Genomic DNA, 19,397 nt, shown 5'->3' with positions numbered 1-19,397 from the left:
ATTGCTTTGCAAAACAATACAAGACAAGGTCACAGTAATTTCTGACTGGTGTAATAGTATGATTCAGATCCTGGCAATATCCTGGATCCGGAATGTGAAATATGTGGGTTATAATTTTCAACACTGCCAGGTATAAAATTATTATACAAACCTGCAACTAACACCAAATTGCAGCAGACAGTCTGCTGAAAGGGAGTATAACACTAAAGTAGGACTAAAGTGTTGTGTGAGAATCACAATATGCTTAGCGGAGGTCTGGGCTCTCTGAGTGCATTTCTAGTCTGATGCTATGACTAAAACATCCCAGCCTGTGCTCTTAAGAAAGATTCAAGTGTCAAGTGACTAAGAATTCAGACAATCATTACAGAGACAGAAAAGTGAAGTCCTGGTAACTGATGAATAGTTTTGAGTTGCTTTTTTTCTGCAGACAACCAATGAATGAAAATTTGGCCGACTAAGACTCCTGAAATTGAATAACTGTTAGGTAGCAGTCCTAATACTTTGAGACAGCCCAGTGTTTTACCAGCAAATAACAGACTGCATAATAATATATCATGCTGTTGACTGTAATCTAAATTCCCTTTGTGTTGAGGCATTACAGAGTATATATTTGTTTCTCAGCATCACCCTGAGGTGTTTCTCTGTTGCAGCTGTGTGCAGCGGTGAGATCACAGACTCTGCTGGTGTGGTGTTGTCTCCTAATTGGCCCGAGGCATACGACAAAGGACAGGACTGCATCTGGGGCATTCATGTGGAAGAGGACAAGAGGATCATGCTTGACATCCAAGTGTAAGAGACTACACTCAGGTGTAAGAGTGAGATATCACACCAGCAGGTCGAGAGAGAAGAGGTCGGACCTCGTGATGTGAAAAACGTCTCCGGGCACAAACATTCACGGTCTCCCTCCTCTGTCCTCTGTCTTCTTTTCTCTCATTCACACTTTGACATGCACATGAGGAAGTATTTCTGTGGCCGCAGACACTAATTAGATTTTTTTTTTTTTTCTCATCGGCTACATTAAGAATTCTGTGTTGCTTCCAGCTCGCTCTCTGACCAGATTAGCCAGTAAGCCTCCCTGCTCCCACTTCCCTGGTGTGTGTCTCAGAGTTGGCTTTGAAATGAATATGCTCTGGCAGTGAACTACTCTGAGCCACTTATCCAGCTATCCCCACTGTAATGCAACACACATGCCCACAGATGTCAAAATAGACAGATGCACACACAGATATCGTCGTGCCCCATTTCTCCTTCACACATTCCTCCTACACACACTCACTTCCTGCTCTCTCATCCAAGTTATTGCTCTTTAATGAAGTGTAAATGAACACTTCATTTGTTTCCTACACATTACACTGAATCTGTCTTTCTTTAAACCAGTGTGTATGCATAAAATCTGCATCACTGTCTATGTTTCTTACATGAAATCATCTGTTTGCCAAGTTTGAGCGATTTCCATTCTTTTGAAAGCACACACACACAAAAGGCAGTGCTCTAAGTGATTTGTGTTGTGGCCTGAAGCACTTGCACACAAGAGGGCACAGGGAGGCTCAAATTAAACCAGCGGGAATAGAGTCTGAGGTTGGAGAAAAATAGTCAGTGACAAGTCTTAAACAGAGGCTATTGTAAGCTATTAGTCACAGTGGCTTTTTTCACATAAGCATGCATGAAGACAACTCATCAACTGTCTTTTCTTAATTTATTTTTATAATTGTTTTCTTCTTGGTCTAAGAATAGTTAAAATTTCTGTATTATCCTTAAACAGAATTTGTTGAGGACGGTTTGATTTTGATGTGAGGTGTAGTAGGCTAATCCACAGTATGGATTATTTGAGCTGAAACTAACAAGCAGTAATAACCCTCTGATGTCTGATGTTGGTAAAAACAACCCATATATAGATTTACTTGTAGATTATGCACTCTCAAGTTAGAAAAGGCTCGGACATAGTGAGCAAAGGTGCATTTATGTATTCTATATTTGCCAGTCAAGCTGATGGCTGTTACCATCATCCAATTAAAATTACTGGTCTAATGTGAGGGGGAATATACATATATAAAAACCACACGTCAGAGATGTTGTTGATCAGATGGAAAATGTGTTTTTTATCGTGAGCTGGTGAAATTCTTGTTCATCTATCTTGGAAAAATGTTGGTCACCAAATGCTGTTAATATTGTGATTTCGTCACTAGTTGCTTCAGCTTTGGCTTTCCCTTGGTCATTTCTACCTCTTGCACTTTATTTTGGTACTAATGCAAACTGAAGCTACAGCTGCTTCATACTTGTTCAATAAGTCATCAACGATTAAGTAACTGAAAGTTTTTTAATGATTTACAGCTTGAGAACCTTCCTCCCTATCTTACAGTACTTGGAGCGCATTTTTTGCAAATTGTTATCATCTGAAACAGTGAAAACTACACAGAAGTGAAGCCATTTGTACTCTCTCATCAACAGTGTTGGGCAATTACTTTTAAAAAGTAATCAAACATAGTTAGTCTATGCTTTCCCAAAAAAGAAACTGAATTAGTAACACAACTCTCTTTCTTTCTTTCAAAAATGCAATTAGTTACCAGGGAAAATAATTACTGCCTTACTTTTTTTGAAAAACCTTTAAGCATGTAAAAGAATTTAGATTTTTGAGCTGGTTTTGCTCTGGGCAATATTGTCTATTCACATGTTCTTGCCTTTTACATTGCTGACGTTGAAGTAGTGCCTGTACTTTTATCACAAAAACACCACTTTTTACTCAACAGTCCACTTTGGGCTCACCATTGTTGCATGTAGTCCTCTAGTGTGGCTGTTTGCGGCAAATTGAGGTTTGTGACAATAACACCCACCTACCTGAACTCTGCTACTGATTGGCTTATCTAGAAATTTTGCTCAACCTCTAGCCAATAATCATCATTTATGTGTCTATCTTGAGCTAGCTTTTAGCAGCTTTTAGCCGCTTTTAGCAGTTTTTAGCACTTATGCATGGGCTTCATTTCCCATGGCTGGAGGTTGCCACTCAAGTCAGAACGTGTCAGCGTGTTAATGAGTAAATGAAAGCAACTCGTTTTTTTTTTTTATTTCACATTTTGCAGCATTTAATCCTTCGTTTGCCATCGATAGGACTGTGTAACAAGAGAGTGGGGAAATGGGATATAGGAGGAGGACCCCAGGCCAGAAGCGAACCCTTTTTGTATATCTTTTGGGATTTTTGACCACTGTTGTCTGTAAAGAAAAAAAAAGAAAAGTTGAAGAAATTCAAATTCAAAGCTATAATGGACCTTTTTGTGTAGCTGAATATTAGCTTCAAACCCCAAATTACTAAACATACTATATATTAATTATCAGTGTATCATTCATTCGTTCCATATCCGTTTTAGAATCCCAAATCGGAAAACGGATAATGACTTGTTATTTCATTTCTCGTTTTCAAATCAAAAATCGGAAAACAAATAACGGCCTATTTTTTCGCTGTTTTGATTTTGTTTTGATTTTGTTTTGAAATAATTATAAAGGATGGAAAGTATGGCAGTACACATACTTTTACTCTTTTAAAAGCATGTATACGTCCGCCATCCTTGACAAAAACGCTTGCTAATAATAACTGTAAAACGCATAGACTGTATAAACAATGGAATCACCCGGTTGAGACTGACTGACCTTCCTGTGAAGAAAAAAGTCAACAACTTCCAGGTCACAACACATTGAAAATGATCAAGCCAAAAACAAAGAGAACATATCCCACGATAATTCCATTCTCTCATATTCTGTTTTTAATTTAAAAACAAAATCAAAACAGTGAAAAATAGGCTATCATTTGTTTTCCGATTTTTGATTTGAAAACCAGAAATGAAATAAATCGTTATCCGTTTTCTAATTTTGGATTCTAAAATTGATATGGAATAAACGAATGATACACTGATAAATTAATGCTTCTCCCCTCTACTTGAATAAGACAGGGCAGATGCCATTCTCTTCACAGTGATAAGAATGTAATGGCCATCGTCCACAGCAGTGACAGAAAGTTATCCAACGTATAGTGATAAAAAAAAAAGGGACAGAGACTCCTTCACTCCTGTGGTGTAGTCAACAAAAGGTTTGGTGGAAGAGTGGATGGATTCCTGCACAGGCTTAGTTTTGTGACTCGCTGCATGGTCACAGCACACATCGTGCCCTGAACTTTATCTCTGAGGCTTACAGCAGCTGAGATAAGAGCCATCACTCACATATGATCCACAGATCAAACAGGGGAGTAATAGCATCAGACAGTTCCAATGATGCACAGTGTCAGATAGCCACACGGGGGGTTTGTGTGACCCTGCTTGCCTCTCTGTTCTTTGGTTGGAGATTAAGTCTCAGTGATTAATGCCTGATGCTGTAAGTCAGCCAGTGCACCTCGGGTAAAAAAGATCAGAGAGGATTTCTTATTCTGTGCAGCAGTAAACAAGTTTGATTTAAGGTAAACTGATTTTCATTCAGAGATTTCTTCTTAAATTGGACCAGCCTTAAATTTGTTTTAATCCCAGCCACATGAGGCTGCCTTCTGCAAATTAATGGCGCTGCGGCTGGCTCTGGTTTATGTCGAGGCTGGTCATGCGTGGCTTTCATGGCACGGCTTGTCTGATCCCTGCAGACCCTGCTGTTTCCATCATGTTGGGTCTGATTGCCCTGAGAATATCTTTCCTAAAGGCTCAGTCAACATGTAATCTGGGTGAATGTTTGTTTGTTTATGTGCATGCTAAAGTGACAAAAGGCTCTCCTGGATGAGAGCTGCTTCATTATAAGGGTGGGCACACACTTTTCCACATTAATGAGAATGTTTTCTGTATTATCATTCATCACTGTGCCTGTGCTGGCAATTACAGGAGAGCAGTGTGCATAATGAGGACTGATTAATTAATTTAGGCCAAACAGGAGGGCTGGCTCTTTTCTAATTAGCATGGAGCATGGCTCGAGCAAGAGAGGGAGACAAGAGGTTACAGCTGATATCCCCACCTGTGGAACACAACATGGTTCACATGTGGATGTTAGCATTCAGACTCTTCTGTATCACAGGGTGAGAAAGTCTGGTATACAGCTGTAGTAATGTTTGTGTTATTTTACCACACAGAATCAGTTTTATGTTAGGGCACACTGAGTCCCCTAGTGGAGACTTTGAGCATTACAAGCCATCCAGACGTCCACTTGTGCAGAGGAAATGCAGGTGCCTGAAAACCACACCATTATTTTTATTTTAAGAACAGAGCAGAACAATTCACATGTCCAATATGTCTCTGAAAGATGTAGAAGGTTTCCTTTTGAAAGCTTGACACTGAAAGTAATTTCCATTCCATTAGAGTTACTGAAGTTTTTCAGGGTTCCTTCGGCTTGACAGGTCAGTGAAGGTGACAAAATGCCCAGAGACTTGCACAAAACACAGCTGTCATCCCCTCAGAACTAAGCTGGTCCCATCAGTATGCAGAGGAGATCGTGGAAACTCTCTGAAAGTCCTTTTACGAAACAGTCCCCTGGAACTTTGCAAACACCCAGGCAATGTTGATGGAAGAAGTATTTAATCATATAAGACAACACTAAACAAGAAATGCCTTAAAAAACCTTTAGCTCAGAAGATTTGCATATTTTCCTGAAAGCATAGACCATATTAAAGCTACAACTTGTACCCTCAAATGTCCCTATTTTTACTCTGACTATTAGTAGTTCGGGGCTAGTTTAGTTTGTGTAGGTCATACCGGCTCTGTCCAGTTATATAAACACGAGCAACATTCAAAGGAATATGGTGAGTTAGACATAACATAAAGGAAGGAAACACAGTGATATGGACTAAACAGAACAGACATTAGTAAACAATGCATGATTCTGAATAAAGCTATTCCATGTTTGTAACTTTTAACTTGTGTTGAACCTCTTATTGCACATGCATTTGTAAGTTTATGCATGTCTGTCTAAGGTAACATAGTTTGTCATTCACAAGTTACACCTTGTAATTTGATGGCCCAATTTTTTTTCTCTTAGAGTGAACAGATTTTTGTGTCAAGTATAAAACATCAACTAACAACAACTTCTGAAAGAAATCAGATAAAAGTTAATTATTCTCTGAAGTAGAATTAGGGATGAACAAAGGATTATGTGGGAGGCCGGATTCAAAGACTGTTAGAGTATTAGTCACCAGACTGCGACAAAAGACTTGAGGGAAAACCATTTAAAGGAGCCAGGTGGGATGACATTTGGGTGGAGTGTTTGCCAGGTTGCTACAGAGAAGGCAGCAGAGTGGCCTGCAGCGACCCACCACAGAGTCCTGCTCAAGTCTGGACTGAATTGGCACTTTGTGCTTGGCATTCTTCTTTGTTGTCACCAGGACACTTGAATCAGACAGAGGGGCAAATGGATGGGGTCAGGAAGAACATTTAAAAGCAAGGTTGACTTCAGCATTTTGATGAGTGAGAGCGACACAGGAGAATATGTAGGACAAAAACCCAGACGGGAGAAAAGGTTACTTCAGTCAAGTGGAAGAGTGCGTGATTTACTAATGCTGTCATATAAATCTGACTTTGTCAGGTGTGGCTGTTATCTCTGAAACTGGATAACACCTGTACTCCAGTATTTGTAGAAGTAGTTTAGCTATTTAAGGGAGGGCTGTAGTTTTGTGTTTCATTGGCTTGGACAGAAAACACACATTGTGGTGTTTGTGTTGCAGACGTTTGCTAAGCAGCCCAGGAAAAATGCTTTGCATCAAAACACAATGTAAAGACAGTTTTTAACAGTCAGCGATCAGAGCTGGAAAGAGTGAAGGAAAAATATAAATGAGAAATACAAATTTTTTGAAGTAGAGTCCCCAAGTAGTAAAAAGTAGTGCCAAAAAGTAGGTCTCTACTCTTTATTTTGGAGCAGACAGAATTTTACATCACGGGGCCAGGAAACTACCCCATACCATACCATCAGTCATACCATGACATGCCATAGTAGATCAACATCAGGAAATGTCTTCAAAGATCAAGAAGAAGAGTAGACTTAAAATTTTGTATAAGAATATGCAAACAGAAAATGTTTGATCTGTTACCACAGTTTTTGTTGCCACTTAACCTAAGCTAGGAGAATGACTGTATCAGTGGTGACAGATTTATTGAAGAAACACAGCATCATGTGCACATAGGTAGTCTAATTTTCGGTATAGTTTTTCCATGGCATTTGTAAGCTTAATCTTAGCAGGATTCATGAACGCATTAATTTCACTTTGATTTGGTTTCAAAGAGCTCAAATACTGTTGAAAGAGACATTTCTTTAAAAAGGTATGTCTGTTTAGTAATACTTTTGTCACAAGGAGTACACCGGTGTAATCCAGTGTTATTTTGGTCCATCTCTTTAGTTGTAAAAGTGGATAAAGCATCTACTAACTTCTTTCATAGCTGTCAAACATTCTTCTTCTGTTGTAATATCTCTGTGACCACCTCTAAAGCCAGCTAAGCCTCAAATGACTTCACCTTAGCATTTAAAGTATAGAAGAAAGGGATTCAGAGCAGAAGTTAAGATCAAAGCAAAAAATAAGTTAGTGTAACACTGACATCCAGAAGAGATACACCTGTACAAGGGGCAGCCATCGTTGTTGTTCTTTGTGTGGGTTGAGTTCAGTGGTTAAAGCAGCAGAAGGTAATCACATGGGAAGATTGCAAACCGACAGTACCACATCCGTCTTTCCAGAGTGGACTGAATGCAGAGCTTTGGGAGGAGATAAGGTGAATACAGTTCAATGATAAGGTGGATACTGCTGTTGACATGAGCAGCAAGAGGAGGATAAAGCTAGAATGGAAGTGAAGTTTGAGATGTGGAGATAGAAAAAAAAATAGCTGACAATTTGGTTCCTCTGTGGACTTCACTGACGGTCTCTCCATTCTGTTGTGATTGCAACTGTGCCTCTTCAGTTCCTCCAGCTAATAAAAGTCTCCTTTGTTTTTTATTGCATGCAGTCACTTTGCTTCTGCAGGATGCATCTCATCTATTGGTTATGCATTAAGTTGAATTGCCAATAGAGTCTAAACCTTTATTAGTCTATTCCTTTACCTCTTTTTGCACACTAACAAATACCATTTCAAGGAGGCATCATTTCCATATATGCATGAGGTGTTCTCATAGCCGTTTGGAAATAAAACCTTCCATTGTCATTCCTGTCACTTCCATCCACAGTGGCTGATTGTTAGAGAACATGGAGGTGTAAATTGTTGCTATGGCTGTCCAACTAACCAGAGGGAGTACCTTGTCTCTCAGCACCTCATTCTGCTCCCATTCATGCAGCTGGCAGCTGTTACTTGGCTCTATCAGGAGAAGCTGGATTTTAATTCTGCACAGATTTTTGCTACAGTGGAATCCAGTCATTCTGGTCATGTGTTTGCTTTAGAATTTCACTTTCAAGGACCTCAACTAGTGGTTCATGACTAAAAGCATCGTAGGTGTAAATATATGAAGTATTTGTGAATGCTAATAGTCCAAAACTGTTTTTGTAGCTGAAGTGAATAAATCTAAATTAGGTGCAGTTCATTTATTCTGGCTGCAGCATGTTTCTACTCTGAAGTGATTTGAAAATCTTGTGTGGGAGGTTATGAATAAGACATTGAAGAGAGGTAAACAGACTCAGGTCACTTGCTTCCTTCTGTCATAAATATCTGCGTCAATCCCGATAAAGCCGGCTCATCACAGGCACCTGCTTTTGAGTGTGATCTGAAAGAGATACAAAATTGCTGCCAGTCTCTGCATATTGAATAACCTTTGGTCAGGGTTTGTATGGTCAAGCTTAGAAATTCAAGAGAAAGACCTTCAACTGCGACACCAGTGCAAGCTTTTTATTTCTAAATGTGAGCAGAAGTAGCTCAACACCGATTTTCCCTTTTGATAAAAGCAATTCAAAAATCTGATAACTAAGGTTTTCACACAGGTGATTTCAGTCAGAGATGAAGTGTAAAAACAATTCATTGATTGAAAAAGAAAGCCCAGTGGCATTTTTTGTCTATATTTTAAGAGAACTAAAAAGCAAAATTAGAGTTTCAAGAGGGGCTATCATTCATTCAGGGTCACAGGTGGCTGGAGCCTATCATTGGGCCAGAGACAGGGTACACCCTGGAGTGGTCACCAGTCAATCACAGGGCTGACGCAGACAGACAACCATTCACGCACACACTCACACCTACACCTACAGCGCTAACCGTTGCGCAACCCTGCAGCCCCTATTTTAGACAAGGATAAAAATAATAATGTTGGATGTTAATACTCAGTGTGTGCATATTTTCAAACCTCTACTTATTCATTTGTTGCAGAAACCCTGGAATTTGTCTGTAAATTGCTCAAAATGGTCTGTTCTCAGAAAAATATGAAATCTTGTGAGAACTTCATGAAACTTGCTGAAACAATGAGGTCATCTCATAAGGAGCTCCTAATTGGTTCATAACGTATAAACACACAAGGGGGAGCCTCAAAATCCAAGGTCCAACTAAGAACAGCATCGGATGTGTCTTCAGAGGGCTGGCCAATCAGATTGAAAGGGGTTTTGTGGAGTGAAGCCTTAAAGAGATAGCAGATAGAAAGAAGTTTTTCAGACAGAGGTGGGGGTTTCTTAATTGTTAGAGTGGGATTTCTTTTCTTTTCTTTATTTTATTATTATTATTTATTTTATTTTTTTTATTCATTTATTTATTTATTTTTTTTGTACAGATTAACATCTTGTAAAGCTACTACTCTGGTTCCAGAGTGGCAACATGAAGCATAAAAAAAGAGTAAAATATCCCTTCCTTAAAACTCAGAATGTAAATGTGTTGAAATCAGAATTTAAAGGAAGTAATTAAGTTTGATATTTACTCAAATTTACCCCTGCTTCTTAAAAAAATGACCTTGATCTTAAGCATTTGGTCTGTTACATAGTGCTTTGCTCATTTCCTTAAAATCGAATAAATATTCTAATTTTGGCCTTGATAAGGAATAATATGAATCTGTTTTCCATGCTACTTCAATGAATTTAAAAGTTAAATCATATAAGTGACAAGGATTCATTTTTGTGTTCACCCATAAACCTGTTTTTAAGCTTTGCATTGAACTTATGCAGATTTTTTAACTATGATTTTTTTTTGTCATCTTTTTTTTGCTTGACCTTTTGTGAACTATTACAATTTTTAACTAATTTCAACTTCTTCAACAGTTTGATGGAACTAGTTGAAACACTTTTATGGTGTAACGTGAATACACTTCAAAGTATCAAATCTAAATTTTATTAGACTATGACAGCATGAACAGTAAATACTGACAGTCAATACAAGTCAAATTCAAAAAAGATTATTTGTAAGGAAACTGATGACTGATGACTCACCTGCAGCTGTGAGAGTGTTTTGAAACACAATTCCTCTGACTTTGATCTAATAAAAAAAAAAAAGGATAGGGAATTAATAATTGAAATCAAAACTGCAGTTTCACTTGTGCACCTGCTTTATAAAGCACAGTTCACATGATTCATAAATACCAAGCTTTAGAAATGCTCTGAAAGGGGTAAGCATATATGAATACACTAAATGGAAAAGGTTAATGCATTCTCAGCAAATGACAGCAGAGATTCTCTGAAACTGTGGCTTAGCTGCTTGTTACCTAGTTTTGCAGGAGCATTACACACATTTAGATGTGTTGATTATTTATATGTGATTTTTGTCCTCAATTTTGCTTCATAATCTTAGTTCCCATAAACTGCAGCACTTTCAAGACGCAGTGACCTGAAGGATTGTTTATATTGTGCTCATATTGCTAGATTTACAGAAACTATGTGGGGAATAAAGAGACATACATCATGAATTATTTAGTGTTCACTTTGCATCGCATCTATCCAATGCAAACAGAATTCATATTTCCCAAGTGCTGCTGACATCGCTTTTTACCATCAGCTTCTGCTTTAATCAGCTGAAGGAATTACAAGTCAGTGTTCAACTGCTAAACATATCATGATCCCATATAGATGATATTGGTGAAGCTGTGTCTAAATAGAGACAATTGACAAGTAGAAGAAGAAATGTAACTTTTTGATGTCTGCTCTAGTCTACATATCGGCAAAAACGACCTGCTGACCTTCTATGATGGAGATGACCTGACAGCCAACATCTTGGGCCAATACAGTGGCACAAAGCCCCACTTCAAGCTCTATACCTCCATGGCTGATGTCACCATTCAGTTTCAGTCGGATCCTGCCACTAACATCTACGGCTACAACAATGGATTCGTGGTCCACTTTTTTGGTAAGAGTTTTGTTGATTTTGTCTCTGTTTTGTGCTTTAGGAAATTAAAAATACTACCCCTCTAGTCCCAAACTCCTGCTGAAAAACACAGCCTTAAAAAAAAAGTGTAATGTGTGGAAAAGTTACTCTTACCAGAACCCAGCGGGTGACCAATCAGGAAAAAAGCTGCATGTATCGCCCATATCTCTTCATGTCTTTTTCTTTCTGTTGCTCTGTTCTGCCTTTTCCCTCGAGTACAGGATTGAATAACAACAAAAACAGAAACACAATAACAGGGTGCACTTCATCGTCAGCTGGTTTTGCCCAGCGCTTTGTGTTTTTGGCCATGCATGCTGCAGTTAGAGAGACACAGATTGACTGGTGCCAGACCACATGCTGTCTTCTTCCCTGCAAACATCACAAGCCTCTATTTACATTTTCCTCCCAAACTGCTGCTGTTCAGTGCTCACTGAGCACACAGTCTTTTTGTTCCCTGCAGAGATGGTTACATACTAATTCTGTGATTTTCCACGACTTTTACTGTCTTGGTAACAAAATACAGATTAAAGTTTAATGTTATTTCAATAGGAACTACAGAGCTGCTGAATCTTTTGTACCATTTTCTTATGTCCTTATCGTTGTTCTGTCTCTTTCCTACCATCACCATGAAACACATCCTCCAACATCAACAGAGGTTCCCCGTAATGACACCTGCTCAGAACTACCTGAGATCACAAATGGCTGGAAAAGTACGTCCCACCCTGACCTCATCCACGGCACTGTCATCACCTACCAGTGCTACCCAGGGTACGAGCTGGTTGGCTCTGAGATCCTCATGTGTCAGTGGGATCTCTCATGGAGCGGTGATGTCCCAAGGTGCCAGGAAGGTGAGAGCAAGCACCACAATGTTGTAGAGACTGAGACAGAGTAGAAGTTTTGCAAATTCAGTGATGTTCACATTTGCTTTTTTACAAGTAAGAAGTTAACATGGTAAACATCAAAAAATGTTACTAGAAGAAAAGACCGAAATGCCTGATCAGCTAGAATAAACAAGCAAACTAATAAAAAAGTACATGGCACACCTAGATTTGGAATTAAAGTTGAACAATGGCCACTCCTTGTCCTCGGATGACATCATTTAGTATAACCTGATGATGCAATAAATTTCTTCGGACATTTCAGAAAGACAAAAGCACAGTGGTAAAAACTAATTTTTTATATATTCACTTTTCTTTTGGTTGAGCTCATTTTTGAAGTGTCCCTTGATACTGGATTTTTTTTACTAAGAGAATGAAATTGAAATAGAGCAAAGAAGAGTGGATAATGACATCCAGTCTTATAAAAACGGGCTAAATCCAGCTCAAATATGAAGATTGCATTTTTAAGTAAAAATTCTGTAAGAGAGGCTTAGCATATTTCAAAGGAGGCTTAATAATTAAGGTATAATGCAGGGCTATGAAATGTTGACCAAACAGATTAAGTTGTGGCCAGTCTATAAGGCAAATGGCATTGAGGGGGCTGAGGTTGGTAGTTAATTATAAAACAGTCAGCTACACAGTCTTAAAGGTCACAGTTGATTGAAGACCTGTTTTAAAACCAATCCATACTAATACAATTTGTTGTTGACTGAAACACCTGTTAACCTGTCACATACTGCAAACTAGTATTTCACTTGTGACACCACTTAAAGAGGGGAGGAAAATTATTTGTTGAACTTGTTGTGAAACTTAACGATTTTATGTTGAACAGTTCAGGGCTAAAAATGTTTCTTGAACAACAGGAGAAACTTAATCGCTTGATAGCATTTTAGGAAAGTGTACCTGGATACTTTGTTAAAAGTTAACACCAACTTCAGGCAACATAGAGCAGCTATTAGAAATAAACTCTACATAGCCATATATGCAGAATAGCCTATGTTTACCAGCAATAACTCATGATCCTGTCATAGCATCTATTGAAAAATTGGCTTGCCGTTGAAATGCACACTCAGGGGTTCCCATTTTTTTCTGAAAAAAAAGGCCTGAAGTACCTAATTAACTTGATCTGTAGTGAAATAACAATATTGATGTGCACAAGTTGTTATATGTATATAGTATCCTTTCTCAATTAATCTAGACCACTGATATTGTTGTCCTGGTTTATTAGTCAATTCTGTCTTAACAAAGAAATGTGGAAAACAGATCAAACATTTTCCGAGTAGATAAAAATATACTCCTTTTTTCTATTATATTTTTACGGCCACAGATGGAATATGCAATGGTAAATAAATTTAATTTTGGAGGGCACTTCTCAACCCTTCCAAATGGTGTTTCACAACCCCCAGGGGGTCCTAGCCCCAAACTTTGAAGCTATTGTGTTTTACAACATATTTCTTGGGTAACATAGAAACTGTGTGGTTTAATTGGTTCAGCGTCATTTCCAATCTATAAAGCCAGCATAAGCAGAGTACTACCCCTCTTTCCACTTACACAGTGCGTCAAATTACTCTGACTTCATCCTGGTCAACATTTCCTAAAATATCATGCTAATAAACACCATGTTCTCACATTAAGTATGAAATCTGATCCCTCTTAAACCTCAAATCCTGGCTCAGGGAATGTCACCAGTACTTTTAAATTGTTTTTTTTTTTTGTCCCTGACATGTGTTAAATTCTGTACCTAATCACAGGCAGCAAGAGTTACAATAAATAATGATCATTTTTTTCTATGTGCTAGTTATGACGTGTCAGGATCCTGGAAATGTTGAGCACAGCCATAAGGTGATCACTGGAAGCCGCTTCACCATTGGATCATCAGTGCAGTATATCTGTAACAAAGGATACATCCTGTCTGGCAGCAGCCTGCTCACCTGCTACAACCGAGATTCAGCCACACCAAAGTGGAACGAGAGGCTGCCTAAATGTGTCCGTAAGTCACGTTCATCAACAAAAACCTATTATAAAACATCTCAAAGTGTTTTCTAAACCTGTTCTTGTTTGCTGGCGGGTTTTTTTTCTTTGTTTTGGGCAGTTTCTGTTACCGTGCCTGTTCTCTTTGGGTTTGTTACTTTAGTATCAGTGTTGAGAAGTTGCATTGTTTCATATTTTTAAGTCGAATATTGTCCGTCCTTTTAGCTGAGAAGTATGAACCCTGCAGAAACCCTGGCGCTGCCTCCACCAGTGTGCAGAGCTCAGAGAAGGCCTTTTACCAAGCAGGAGAGACACTGACCTTCTCCTGCCACCCGGGCTATGAGCTGCAGGGTGAGGCCACCATCTACTGCATCCCTGGACACCCATCACAGTGGAACAGCACACCACCTGCCTGCAGAGGTAAACCTCATGTGTTTATGCTTTTGTTATTCTGGATATGTTAGAATATGGAGGTTATTGTTACAACACTTTGCAAATAGATCAGCTCATGATAACTTCACTTGTGTCTTTGTAGCATCCTCCAACCCCGTTGTGAATGAGCGCAGACTGGATGGTGAGTCTTGTCCCAAACCACAGAATCATGATTGTCTTCTTATTTCTTCACTTAGTGGGGCTGCTCCCTAACTGAGTTTAATCAGATCAGACCTGGTTGTATTAACTTTATTGACATCTATTTGTTTCTGAGTAGCGCAGAGATGCTTATTTTCAGGATACTTGCCATAATCAGCATTCTGAATGCAGAGAAGCTACTAAATGACAAAACTATAGACTAACAAGCTTGTAGTAGCTTGTAATTTACAGGGATGATTCTTTTTGTGCATGTTTGATTCTTTTTAGTTATGTTTTTTTTTCTTTTTTGTAGTTGTTAACATGGACTACAGTATGGAGGGAACCAACATCGCCCTCGCAGTTTTCATTCCAACTGCGATTGTCTTGGTGGTCATCCTCAGCATTTATGTCTACTTTGCAAAGTATGTGATACAACATTTTCACTCATTTCATTGATTCAAATCAAGCATTTCAGTGATGCTGCCTGCTTCTCTCCTCTTTACAGACTCCAAGGGAAGTCTATCAGAATGCCAACATCCTCACCACCCTACGACAACATGACAGAGGAGTCAGCTTTCGACAACCCTATATACGAGAGCGGAGTAAGTACAGATGTCATGAGCATGCAGGACGTGGACTCACAGAACACCAGTGTGCTGTCCTGATCCTCTTCCATCTGGCTGTCACCCTGTTGTCATCTCATGTATCACCAGCAGAGGGCAGCATGGCCTCATTTTCTGCTCATCCATGTTTAAATCAAGGAAAAGGCGTGAGAGAACATTTGCATTGTGATCATTTGTTACCTGTGTCTGTCATCCTGTATGCTGAAACCACATTTTCTATGTACTTCCACCATCCCTGTGTAAATGGTCTCACACTGACTGCTTATCACAAAGATGTATGTGAGTATAGCCAAAGTGAAAAGTCAGCAATGTCACCTCCCATCCATCATTCTCCTCATGAACTGGTCTCAAATTTGACTACAGCGTCCTGTCGTCTTTTCTTTACGTCTCTTTTTTTTCCTGCTTGTTCAGCATTGGCAGTCCAGTTCTAGAAATTAAACACTGTCAGTCCAGTTTGGATCAACTACTGAAGAACTGAGAGGTGAGGTTTGATTGTATTTACTCACAGCCACCTGCTCCTTTTTACCACCTTTCCCAATCAGTCTCTTTCCACTGACCTGGCCTTACCTTAAACCTGTGCTTCACTGATATAGACAAAGATGGGTAGAAGCTGGGTTTGCGTCACAACCGTTACTGAAACCTGGGTCTGTTTCATATATAAAGATCCTTCACAGGGGCTCACACTGCAAAAACTGAAATCTTATCAAGTGTTTTTTGTCTTATTTTAAGTTTAAAAAATTTTTTATACTTGATTTGAGCCACATTCACCTGATCAGTCAAAAATATCTTGTTTTAAGCAATTTAAAGACAAAAATTAGGTCTGAATTGCTTGAATTGCTTAACTAGTCAAAAAATGCCAATGGAATAAGAAAAAATTGCATGAAACCAGAGTCATGTCTTCCTACAAGCAACTTTTCTCTTGTACCATTGGCAGATTGCAAACTGAAAATAGCTATAATGAAGAGCTAACAGCTTATCTCGGATGCTTTCTGCAATGGTATTACTGTAATTAAGCGTTTGAGACAGAGGCTGAAATAAAGGTTTTCACAAATTATAGTACAAAATAATTTCAAATCATGCAGAGCTGCTCTTAACTGACACAATGAAAGGTTAAATTGGTCTATCAGTTCTCTTTTAAACAATCTGTGTCAAATGACAGCTAAGAAAAAAAAAAGAAGAAAAAACAAATTGTCCAATACCAAATCTATCTGATGAATTTGCTTCTAGTCTAGAAAGCTTAAATGTCACCTAAAAACACCCTCTCTTCCCTCCTTCAATCATCCAACATTCTAATAAATCTAAAACTGTTGTTCTGTCTTTTTTTATGTATGTAACATGATCTGTGTGTCATATGTATACCCACTATCCTTAGTTACAGTGCAAAATGATTCAGTACTGTACTGTAGCTGCACTTCAGGGTATGTGACTCATAATACTTCTGTTATGTTGATACCAAGTTGTAACTGTTGCACTGTATTTCTGTTTTATGAGATATGTTAACTCATTCACACTGTTTGGCAGTATTCTTAATTGTACCTTCATTATGCCTTCACTACCTGTGTAGTGAGGATGTGTTTCCAAAGAATAAAACACACAGCTGCTGAATTGTATAAATGCATCCATCTGTTTGAATAAGGTTTAATAAACTGAACTTTGAGTGATTGTAACCACACACAAAAATTCAACTAATGTATTTTTTTGGTTTTCACAGGACAAATGAAAAAGAAAAAGAGGTGTCCAATTAGAGACCTTAAAGCAAGAATGGCTCAAACTTTGCCTTGTGGGACTCTCTGCACTGCTCATTTTTCCCTGCCTCTTTTTTTTGTTTTGAGATGACTTTTTTTCCCTTTCTTTCCCTTTATGTGGATTACTGTAAATATGTCTTTCTTTCCACAGTCTACCCTGTGAATCTGTGGATCACCATGGTGATATTTTTATAAAGTAAATTGCTGACGACCGTTGGTGACTGTATGTTTTCCAGTATTTTTTGATGCCCTACGCCTGTAGCAAATAGAGACTGAAGGGAATTGGTGCGTAGACTGTTGTGATCTGTTGGACAAGAAATTCCCCAGTTACCACTCTTTGGGAAATCTTCATTGTTATTTTTGTTTCTATTGTGTGTATGGGCCTGCTCTTTGTAAATAAACTGCCTGTCCAATATGAGTGCCTCACGACTGACTATAACCTGAAAAATCATTTGTGAAAATATGAATCTGAATCTTCAACTTAAAATAGTTGAACATATCTTTTTTTTTTTATTTTGTATTTTCAGGCGTGATGTTCTTAACACACTGCACTGTGTTCACTCTGATCCATCACACAGCTTCTTATTAAGGCATTTTCCTACTAGTTTAAGTGTGATTTCAACTGCAAACAACCTCGGGGGTTTTTACAGATACATGTTTTCATATGTGATTCATCAGCTATGCACAGTTTTATTTTTGAAACTACACTGTAAAGGTCTGCCTCAAACAAGGAGTAGCAACTTCTTCATTTATGTATGTTCAAAATAGTTATTGTTGCACCTCAGCATGTGCGGATCTTGGAATAAAAACCACAATAAGCCCACAATTTGGCTATTTTGCTGATGCAGGAATAACAAAACATTTCCCACATTTCAAATAAACAATTGAAAATGAAAATTGTGCAAAATAGGCCCTTTTTCAACAGATGGGTTTTTATTTATGGTTGCATTGCTGTGGTGCATCAGACTGTTTCAAATTTGCAGATAGTTGTCATTTACCTTTGTGTATGCTTTATATTCTAAATATTTCTTCAAGCATCACAGCTGTTCCAATCACACACAGAAGACCAAATCACATTTAAATATAAATAAATTAATAAATACATATGATATTCTGATTGATAATAAAATAATTTGTTGTTTAATGTGTTGACTCATTTGTCAGTAATTTAATTCATTTAGTTGTGTCACTAAGAACTTTTAACTAAGAACTTTTAACAGCACGTGCTGGTATGAATGTCACTTCCCACTCTGATTCAGCTTTAGCCACTGCACCGTCATCTCTGAATACAGGCATAAAAGCCCAACAAAATAAAATAATGAAGAAGACGAACATATAACAAAAAAGCATCCCAACCAGTTAGTGCATGTAAATTAATGGTGCATCATAAAGCATGGATTAGCTTTAAAGGTAAGTGTTTGACAATGTGCTAAAAAGGTAGGTTCTGCGGGAATATACGTCACTTGATAGTAAACACCGTTGTGCAGCCAGAGTCTGCGCAGTAGAAGCCATGGACGACTCAGAAAATCTGAGCGGAGCCGGCGACTAAAATAATACTTTTTTTTTCTTTTTCTTTTGAGAGTCTTGTTTCTCCTTGGCTCTCCCTCCCGACATACATAACACATATATATCACAAAAATCCCGCCGTTGTTATTTCTTCTTTGTATTTCACTAAAGCTACGTATCTGCTCGTAACAGCAACACTGCCCCCAAAAACGTGCAGAAATGCAGACGAAACGAACCCAGAGCACGGACAGAAGGCTCCGCTCGTACCCGTATCCATATGTAACGTTGAGCGTAAATGAGCCTTTATTTGGCATGTTAGCACAAGCTAATAACTGGGTTTTTTGACACATACCTGTTCAGTAGACAGCCAACTCCTGTCGCTCTAAGTCCTGTGCTGCTCTCCAAGTTCCCGAAAGCGAGTGAAAGTCAAGCCAGGCTCATTTATCCTCATTCACCCTCATTGACAAACAAGTTTTATCTGTTTTTATCTGTGTGACCATGGCCCCTACTCTCGATAACTTCTTCTACTCTCTAATCAACACCAAAGTCACCTGCCACTGAGCGCGCTGTGATTGGCTGATGTAACCACGCCCACCCCCCGCCCAGAAACGTCCTGATACAGCCTATGAATACAACCAAAACACCAACATAGAGGCAGACGAGAGAGTTTAAGCAGACAGACACAAACAGCGAGACATATACATAAAGACCCAAAGTGACAACCGAGCAGGATTATTCTTGAAAAAGGTGACATTTATTTTTTCATGAAAATCCAGCAGACTCTACCTGTAATATTCAAACTGGTTTAGATTAAGTTTATTTAGGATACCAATAAATTTACTTTACAGA

General features: G+C 38.6%; 1 protein-coding gene across 2 annotated transcripts in view; it reads left to right on the top strand.

Moving 5' to 3' along the window:
- sez6a (seizure related 6 homolog a) overlaps positions 1-18,186 on the top strand; it is a 120,098-nt gene extending 101,912 nt beyond the window's left edge. The window contains exons 9-18 of one of the 2 annotated variants that reach the window (XM_074672691.1): positions 651-789; positions 11,041-11,237; positions 11,909-12,103; positions 13,932-14,123; positions 14,330-14,524; positions 14,640-14,678; positions 14,988-15,096; positions 15,180-15,276; positions 15,709-15,778; positions 17,009-18,186. In XM_074672691.1, coding sequence (XP_074528792.1) covers positions 651-789; positions 11,041-11,237; positions 11,909-12,103; positions 13,932-14,123; positions 14,330-14,524; positions 14,640-14,678; positions 14,988-15,096; positions 15,180-15,276; positions 15,709-15,735 — 1,190 coding nt within the window. In that variant the 3' untranslated portion in view covers positions 15,736-15,778; positions 17,009-18,186. Of the gene's footprint in view, positions 1-650; positions 790-11,040; positions 11,238-11,908; positions 12,104-13,931; positions 14,124-14,329; positions 14,525-14,639; positions 14,679-14,987; positions 15,097-15,179; positions 15,780-17,008 lie in introns of those variants that run through there. The other variant, XM_074672690.1, reaches the window with a different exon arrangement.
- Positions 18,187-19,397: the final 1,211 nt, after the last annotated feature.

The sequence above is a fragment of the Halichoeres trimaculatus genome, unplaced genomic scaffold (assembly GCF_033239565.1).
Source record: "Halichoeres trimaculatus isolate MK-OKI-2021-1 unplaced genomic scaffold, fHalTri1.1 fHalTri1_scaffold_6, whole genome shotgun sequence".
NCBI lineage: Eukaryota > Metazoa > Chordata > Actinopteri > Labriformes > Labridae > Halichoeres > Halichoeres trimaculatus.
Note: the sequence above shows the minus strand (reverse complement) of the source record. Positions and strands in the feature narration are given on the sequence as shown.